At 41.8% G+C, this 9954-nt stretch overlaps 1 protein-coding gene across 2 annotated transcripts in view; it reads right to left on the reverse strand.

The window, feature by feature from the left end:
* PDLIM3 (PDZ and LIM domain 3) overlaps nt 1-7241 on the reverse strand; it is a 67847-nt gene extending 60606 nt beyond the window's left edge. The window contains exon 1 of one of the 2 annotated variants that reach the window (XM_082264243.1): nt 7022-7241. In XM_082264243.1, the coding sequence (XP_082120369.1) occupies nt 7022-7114 (93 nt within the window). In that variant the 5' untranslated portion in view covers nt 7115-7241. The remainder of the gene's footprint in view (nt 1-7021) is intronic. The other variant, XM_082264242.1, reaches the window with a different exon arrangement.
* Nucleotides 7242-9954: the final 2713 nt, after the last annotated feature.

Raw genomic sequence — 9954 nt, forward strand, 5'->3', positions numbered from 1 at the left:
CTCCCATTCACACAATTCACACGTATTAATGCACATTTGTAGTGCATTCATTTTGTATGAGGTGTCAAAGCACCTTTGTGCATGAAAAAAAACTACACTTTTTTTGGCAACACAGTACCCAGCATTCAGGTTTTTGCATCTGTGTGTTATGGAATTTCTATAGCAAAGGTGCATGATTATTTTTTTACTGTATATGTGGGGGGTTGTTCAAAAACAGCTTGCTGTCAACGGGTTCCCCTGCTGACTGCTGAATGTAAAAAGAAACATGCCGACAATTGAACAACGATGAACAATGAAACAGTGTGGGGTTCCCCTTACAATCCAGACCAGACCCGGAGTCCAAAATGTAAAGATAAAATGGCGTGGGTTCCCCCTCCAAAATCTAAATCAGAGCCTTGTCTAAACATGCAGCCCAGCAGGTCAGGAAAAGGGGGGAAAAGAGCCAGCGCTCCCCCCCTCTCCTGAACCATAGCAGGCCACATGCCCTCAACATAGGGGGGGTTGTCTCATCCCCAAAACCCTGGGCAGTGGATGTGGGGGTCTGCAGGCAGGGGGCTTAACAGAATCTGTATCTCCTCTTTAACAAGGGGGCCCCCCCATGTATATGAGAATGGGGTACATACTCATTCCCATTCACCAAAAAAGTGTCAAAAAGTAATAAAAATACAGACATTTTTTGACTATTTCTGTATTAAAAAAAATAAAAAAACAGTGTCCCCCGATGTAAATCGTTTGTCAATCACGACGCCCGAGCACCACCGGATCCCAGAAAAAAAAATAGAGCTGCGCTTGCAAGGATGGTTGATCGCCGAATGCCTCCGCCGCCGTTTGACAGTTCTTATATAGGTAAGTACGGGGCCACCTGGTGACATCATCTGGTGCTACCACCCCCCTTGTGATGACACAGACCAGTGCATGCTGGGAATACCCAGTGTTTAAAGTGGTAGTAACCCGCACCCTGCAAGGTAAAAAAGCATAGTGGGATCAATAATTCATTAAGAGTTAAATAATGGCCAAAAAATGTGGTAAAATAACGTGCTTGCGATAAATCAGTTGTGAAAGTGCAATTTACTAAATTTGCGTTAAATACTACATGCCATATTTGTTTCGATTTATCGGTAATTACCGAATTATTTAATTGCATTTTTTTTTTTTTTTTTTTTTTTTTTTTTTTACTGCATTGAGTTGGTTTCTAAGGAGTGGGCCACAGTCCAGGTTATCAACTAGATTACAAATACAATATGGGAATTGTTTTACTTGGCAAAAACATTTAATTTCTTTAAAGCCAGTCTTGAAATGAACACAGTCCTTCAAGATAGCAGAGCCAGGTCAGGGTAACCAGACTTTTATCTAATGTAGTTAAAAATACATAGCATGGCTCTCTCCTTGTACCTAATCTGCCATTGGACAAGGCAGAAAAAGAAGCAGACTGATGAGCTGATCACTCAGCTTTCTCTTCTCTCTCCCCCTATCAGCATGCTCCTTGATGCCACATGTGTATACAGCACAAATAATTGACAGCATTGCTATACAACAGGTTAGAAGAGTTACTGAGTACAAACTGTATTAATTGTGTTTTTATACCTGCATGGAGTTCAGCATCATGGCTGTATTTCTACCTTTGCCTGAAAACTGCTGTATTTGCATCAAGGGTAGGAGCATTAAGATTTACAATGAATATATCTCATTGGATAAGAATACATATATTGGTGTTTGAGCCCCAATCTACATCTACCAAATGTTTTGTAATATATGTAAATGACAAAATAATGAGCATTTCTGAGAACGGTGAAAAATCGGACACTTTTTACGAACACTTCAGGCTCCATTCACACTTGTACGACTCCAAAGTCACAGGACTTTGGAGTGCAACTTTGACGCAGCTTGGGTGCAACTTGGATGTGAATTGTTGACCCCCTGCAAAGGCGGACCCACTGTTGCATGTAAAACATTCAGGTATGACTTGCATGCAACTTTTGAGGGTTAACATTGAAGTTTACGGCCCTCAAGTTGGTCCAAAGTAGTGAATGAACTCTATCCACTCTATCCACTTCTACAAAACTAAGAGGGGTATATGCAAATGCCAGAAGCCTAGCTAATAAAATGGATGAGTTGGAACTGTTAATAAATGAGGAGGACATAGATCTTGTGGGAATAACTTAAACTTGGTTCGACCCCTCACACGACTGGCTGGCAAATATCCAAGGGTATTCTGTGTATCGGAAGGACAGGGTAGGAAAAAGAGGGGGAGGAGTATGTCTCTATGTCAAAAATAATGTAAGGGTGATAGAGAGGAGTGATATTATGGAAGTGATGAGTACGGAGTTAGAATCCATGTGGGTAGAACTCTATAGGAAAGAAGTAAAGGGGAAAGTAATAGTGGAGGTATATTATAGGCCGCCCAACCAAAGGGAGGAAGTTGAGCTGGAATTTCTATCACTGTTGGGTAACGTGGCAAAGCTGGGGCCAGTCATCATATTGGGGGACTTCAATCATCGCAACATTGACTGGGAAGAGGGGACTGCACACTCACTAAAGGCCCGTCTCTTCATGAATATCTTACAGGACAACTACATGTCTCAGTTGGTGGATTGTCCTACTAGAAAGAATGCAGTGCTAGATCTATTAATTACTAATGACACAGACCTAATCTCAGATGTAGGAGTCCGGGACAACTTGGGTTCTAGCGATCACAGGATGATCACATTTAACGTAAATCACAAGATAGCAAGGCAAGCGGGAAATATAAGAACCCTAAACTTCAGAAGTGCAAACTTTCCCAAACTGTGCTTAATGATAGAGAAAATAAACTGGGACAAAACCCTAGGAACACTGACCACGGAGGAAAAATGGGAATGCTTTAGGAACATATTAAACAAAAGCATCTCACAGTGCATTCCTATGGGAAATAAATTTAGAAGAGCTAAAGCCAAACAAGGGTGGCTAAACCATAATGTAAAAAAACTTATTAGGAAAAAAAAATGGCCTTCAAGAGATGTAAAACGGAGGGGACTTTATCGGCTTTTCACCAATACAAGGAATCGAATAAGAAATGTAAATACAAAATCAAGAAGGCTAAAATTGACTTCAAGAGACATATAGCAGAGGAAAATAAAAGGAACCCTAAGAAATTCTTTAAATATATCAATAGCAAAAAAACGAGGTCAGAGCATGTTGCACACATAATTAACGATGATGGGAGGATGGTTACAGAGGACACAGAGAAGGCAACTGTGTTAAATGCTTTCTTCTCCTCAGTCTTTACACAGGAAAAGGAGGGGTATACTGACTATGACTGTATGGTTAACAGCACATCACAGGACATGCCGCTATGGCTAACAGAGAGTGAAATCATGAAAAGGCTTAATAACATTACCACAAATAAATCACCAGGATCGGGTGGCATGCATCCCGGAGTACTCAAAGAACTCAGTAAGGTTATATCTAGACCACTGTTCCTGATCTTTGCGGATAGTATTTTGACAGGAACTGTATCAGGTGACTGGAGGAAAGCTAATGTGATACCAATATTCCAAAAAGTGCAGAGGCAAATCCCAGGCAGTTATAGGCTGGTCAGCCTGACGTCAATAGTATGTAAATTACTGGAAGGGATGATAAGGGACTATATCCAAGAATTTGCTAAAGTCAACAGTATCATCAGCAGTAATCAGCACGGGTTTTCAAAAGGGCGTTCTTATCAGACCAATCTGTTAACATTCTATGAGAAGGTGAGCTGTAAGCTAGATAGGGGGAGAACTGTGGATGTGGTTTATCTGAATTTTGCTAAAGCATTCGATACAGTCCCCCACAAACGATTAATTTACAAAATAAGGTCTGCAGGCTTAGACCACAAGGTTTGCTCTTGGATAGAAAACTGGTTAAAGGGGTGTGTCCAAAGGTTGGTAATAAATAACGCATACTCAGACTGGTCTGGAGTGATAAGCGGGGTCCCCCAAGGCTCAGTCCTGGGACCAATTTTGTTCAATGTATTCATAAATAGCATTGAGGACGGGATCACTAGCTCAATCTCAGTTTTTGCAGATGACACAAAATTAAGCAGAGCAAAAACTTGGTGGAGAAATCTTACAGAATGACCTGAACATAATAACAGAGTGGGCAACTATGTGGCAAATGAGGTTTAATTTGGAGAAGTGTAAGGTATTGCACTTGGGGACTAAAAACATAAACACAAAATACGTATTAGGGGGGAACCTCTGGGGGAATCGAGAATGGAGAAAGATCTGGGAGTCTTAGTAGAAGATAGACTAAGCAATAGCATGCAATGTCAAGCTGCAGCTGCCAAAGCCGGCAGAATATTAGCATGCATAAGGAAGGGGATAGATTCCAGAGATAAAACTATAATCTTACCACTTTATAAAACTCTGGTCCGGCCACATTTGAAGTATTCTGTCCAGTTCTGGTCGCCAATCCTCAGAAAGGATGTGCTAGAACTGGAAAGAATCCAAAGAAGGGCAACTAAGCTAATTAGGGGATTATGAGGAGCGTTTACAAGCGCTCGATTTATTCTCCCTAGAGAAGAGACGCCTGAGAGGGGACATGATAGCGATTTACAAATACCTCAACGGTGAACTCAGCATAGAAAAAAAACTATTCAGTCGCAAGGAGTGTAAGAGGACACAAGGCCATACAGTGCGATTAGAGGAGAAGAGATTTAACCTCAGGCTACTCAAGGGTTTTTTTTTTTTACAGTAAGGGTAATAAGATTGTGGAACTCTCTTCAACAAATGGTAGTAACTGCGGGGAGTATGGCTACTTTTAAAAGACTCTTGGGCATACAGTACATCTCCAAGATCAAAACATTCAGGAGTATGGGAAATGAAGATGTCCACACACACCTACACAGGTTGAACTGGATGGACTATTGTCTTTAATCAACCTTTAACTACTATGTAACTCATTTGAAGTTGCTGTGATATTAAAGGAAAAGTACAGCCAAAGCTTGTTTGGCTGTACTTTTCCTGTGGATCACAGGAGTGCATTTCATTTTGCACTCCTGTGACCCGTTTTCAGCTGACAGTGGGCTGAAGCCCGCTGTCAGCTGATCTCAAAGAGTCAGTCCAGGCTCAGGAAAGATCGCAACCACATGCCTTGACCGACACTTGGCTTAGTCTCTCAATAAACCACCGAGAGCCTGAGGCGGCCACTCCTGCCACCTCCCCCTATACAGCCCAGTGCTCCCGTGAGCGCTGGGGGGGCAGAGCAGACAGCGGTGACTGACGTTCACCACCTCTCTGCTCAGGGAGCTCTGAGAACCAAGCGATTTGTGGTGTTTGATCGCTCGGTTCTTAGCCCTAGAGCCATCAGGGGGACTGATGTAGCATCCACCTAGGTAGGTGTGATTACAAAATAAAAATAAAATCCAATAGATATATGAATGGTTATCATTGGAAAACATGGGGTACAACTGGTCATGTGACTTTGATGTCCAATGTTGCATGACAAGTCGCACAAGAGTGTATGGGGTCAGTTTTAACCATACACAGTCATTGGTAGTAGTGCATGCTGGGTGCAGCAGTTCTACAGAGAAGAAGGCGTACAGATGCTAATCATTCCATTGGATGATGTGTATGGATGAACATACAATGAAAAGTGTGCCAGTTTATAAATATTTCCAGACATAATGTATTTTTCAGGAAGTAGCCCACACATGGTTGCCAAGCATAACATTTCTCATTTGTAAAGCATACAGAGAAGGTGGTTAGTAATCAAGTAACTTTACCTGGGCATATGGTGAAAATGGTCAATAGTTGCAGTAAGTTTGTCTAAAATGCTCTTAAATCAGCACTCCAAAAGCAGCAACTAGAACTCACCAATTTAAATCTGAGACATACAGTATATATTACAACGCAGAGCCTCATAAACAAATTCACTGCGTTCTAGGCAGTGAAACACAGGGAAACACAAAACACATCAGCATTGAAAATCACCTCTAAAGGCCCGTACACTCGAGTGGAAATTCGTCCAGGAATTTTCGTCTGACGACCGATCTGCCGATTTTCGGCTTTTTAGTATGGTGCTCTCGACAACCGACTCCGACTTTTTGGCCGAAAAAATCCTGGTGTGCAGGCTATAAAATTTTTGTCCTCCGTCAAAACACGTCCGATTTTCGTGCAGTCAGTACAGATTTCGATGGGGAAAAATCTTATGAGCAAGACTAGGCATGCTCAGAGATGAAAGAACACATACAAAGCAATCCAACACATGACATCACTTCTGAAGTAGAATTCTGTCGTTCGGGAAAATTCGTGTGCAGTCTAGAGCACATTCCAACCAACAAAACACCACTCTGGACAAAAGATGGGCGACCGTTCGGCGGAAATTCGTTGCGTGTGTACTAGGCTTTAGTTATCATTTAACCTACCTACCACTTAGTCCAAGACCTGGAGCTTCACTTGTTCTCACTGGTGCTCTAGCTATCTGGTCTATCTATCTATCTATCTATCTATCTATCTATCTATCTATCTATCTATCTATCTATCTATCTATCTATCTATCTATCTATCTATCTATCTATCTATCTATCTATCTATCTATCTATCTATCTATCTATCTATCTATCTATCTATCTATCTATCTATCTATCTATCTATCTATCTATCTATCTATCTATCTATCTATCTATCTATCTATCTATCTATCTATCTATCTATCTATCTATCTATCTATCTATCTATCTATCTATCTATCTATCTATCTATCTATCTATCTATCTATCTATCTTCCTATCATTTTTAAGGCTGACCACACGTCTGCCTGTACAATCTCTGTACAATCATCAACAAGATCTACCAAGACTATGGGATATAAGGACCTACCTGAGCTATCCAATCAATCTCTATACAATGAGGCAGGCCCTTACACTATATACTTGTTAGATCTAACATAGATTGTACAATCGGATTGTAACATGTGTGGTGAGTTTATCTGCGATGAGAGGAAAACATAAAACATTGCAGTCCTTAAACCAAGTCATTTAAACAAAAACTTGCAGTTTACTTACCCTTGAGATTACCAGTGGCTGGTTAAAGTCAATGCCCCCAGTTAGCCTGAATCCCCAGGGCGCCGGTCCAGGCAGAACCACATTCTGTGGCATTTTCTTAGCTATAGGAAGTTTAGTGATGTACCTTATATCACAACTAAGGCAAAGAACTTAGTTACAGATCCCTGAGAAGTTATCCCCCTGCAAGCAGCAGCAGAGACAGTCTGATCCCTGATGCCTATGATCTTCTCTTTATCCCTTTCCTTGGCTGACGTCACCTTTTGGCCACAAGTCATACACAGAGGAGAATGAGAGGGGAGGAGAATAAGCAGAGGGGGATAAACTCTTTGGCAGCACTCTAGTTACAATATCATGTCCAGTACACAGTCTTTTCATACAATTCCTGAGCATGAGTAATATGGGGAAAATGTAAGCAGGTCTTACAGGGGTGACTTTCCATTTGATATGATGGTTTTCCTTCCAGGCTAATATTTACCTTGATTTTACATATACTTAGGGTGAGAAAAAACTTGCATATTGCTGCAACTCTGTAGCATCAGTTAAAGCAATCTTATAGGTGTAATTACACTCAAAACTTTTTTTTAGATGTAGATAAAGTGGGGAAGAATTAGATCTCCTTTCAGGTTTTATTGCAGTCTGAGGCTTCTTAAAGCGGAGTTCCGGGCCTCAGCAACGTTTTTTAAATAAAAATACCCCCGGGACAGTCAGGGCTAGTGCATTTCATAATGGATACATAGGTGTGCGCACAGTGTGTGCCAGGTGTGCCTGGGCACACCCTAATCACCCCTTCTGGTGCGGATTCCCCCTGTTTAGACCCCTGATATTTCACCAAAGCTCCCTAACTAGGCTAACAACAAAAAAAAAAGTTGTAAAAAAAGAATAAAAAATAACAATAAAACTACAGACACCGCTCTCTACCCTACTGGCACCATCAGTATATACACACAGATATGTGTTTGGGCTTTGGGATGCACACCCTAATGCAATAGGCTGTGCACACCTATGAATGGATAGCCTCTGAACTGTCCCAGGTTGCACTTACCTTTTAGAAGAAATACTTACCTTTAAAATTTCTTGTCCAGCACTCAGGTGTGGGCAGTTGAAGCCAGGTCGTCCTCTTCTGCGTCCTCTTTGGTCCCAGAATGCCCTGCGTCGACCCCAAGGTAAGTAAACAAAAACAAAATCGTCATTATCCATTTCTTTTTCATGTGACACAGAGTAAACGGATGGGGCAAAGTCACCTTTGAGGGTGGAACTCCGCTTTAAAGTGATTGTAAAGTCTCATTAAAAAAAAACAAAAACAAAAACAAACATGTTATAACTTACCTCCTCTGTGCAGTTGGTTTTGCACAGAGCAGCCCAGATCCTCCTCCTCTTCTCGGGTCCCTCGTTGCTGCTCTGGCCCCTCCCTCCCATTGAGTACCCCCACAGCAATCAGCTTGCTATGGGGGCACCTGAGCCGAGCTGCAGCTCTGTGTGTCCATTCAGACATAGAGCTGCCGTTTGCCCCCCTCCTGATTGGCTAACTGACTTTGATTGACATCCGCAGGAGCCATTGGCGCAGGAGCCAGTCAGGAGAGAGAGTCCTGCACGGCCAAGGGACTTGTGTACATCACTGGAGAGAGAAGGGGCCCAGGTATGTATCAGGTGCTGGGGAGGCTGCTACACCCAGAAGGCTTTTATCTTAATGTAAAAAATGCATTAATATAAAAAAAACCTTCTGACTTTACAACTCTTTTAAAGTGGTACTAAAACCAAAGCCAAAAATGTAATGTATTGCAGCTTACCAATCCTTAAATGCTGTCTTCTTTTTCCCCCCGTTTTTCAGCTGGCCAGTAACACACTTCCTGTATAAAGAGGAAGTAAAGTCCCATGCATAGTTTGGACCTGTAGGTAAGCATATAATAAGGCTTAGCTATAGGTACTGACCGTTTAGGAGATATTTACTATATATGCAGCCATGCACACCATCGGCGCATGCACTTTGAAGTAACATCCACCCATGCCGTTCCTTCAGAGCCCTGTGCTGTAATTGGTGGCTCCCGCGTGCATGCGCGGGAGTTACGTCATCGTGGCTCCGGCCTGTCACAGAACCGAAGTCCACAAATCCAGAAGCAAGAGTGAAGATGGGAGACCCTGCAGCGCTGACATCGAAAAGCTTTGTTTTAAGGTAAGTTTCATATAAGGTGCTAGTATGAGAAGCATACTAGCACCATATGCATTTACCTTGCAGGTCCAGGAAAAAAAAAAAAAACCCAGCGATTTACAACCACTATAAGGCCCAGTTCACACTATTGCGACCTGAAAGTCGGGACTTTGCCAGGTGACTTCCTGGCAACTTGATGTGACTTAAATACTACTTTGATTCGACTTTGTCTTGTGTAGGTATGCAGAGATAACAGCATACAGGAAGATGCCATGCACTGCAAGGTAGTTTTCCTGTAATGTCGGATCTAAATCACATCAAAATAGATGAGGATCCTACTTGGAGGCCAATTCCCTTAAAGTCTATTGGCACAAGTTTGATAGAAGTTGCCTTGAAGTAGTGCAGGAAACATTTCTAAAGTTGGATCGACTTTAAAGCAGCGTTCCAGCCTGTCAAAAAAACAAAATTAAAGTCAGCAGCTACAAATAGTAGTTGCTGACTTTTAATTTAAAGACACTTACCTGTCCAGGAATCCCACGATGTTGGCACCCCAAGTCGATCCATCCATCGGCTCGGGGTGCAGGCCCAGAGATGTATAGTAACTAAGTAGAACTACTTCACTACTGTACTTAAGTACTGAAAGGCGGTATCTGTACTTTCCTAGAGTAGAATTTTTTTCTCCTACTTCCACTTTTACTTCACTACATTTTTTCAATGATTTCAATACTTCTACTCCGATATTTTTTTTTTGTGCTGCATAGTTACTCGTTACTATTATAAAAATTAC

The sequence above is a fragment of the Pelophylax lessonae genome (genome assembly GCF_965119305.1).
Source record: "Pelophylax lessonae genome assembly, chromosome: 1".
NCBI lineage: Eukaryota > Metazoa > Chordata > Amphibia > Anura > Ranidae > Pelophylax > Pelophylax lessonae.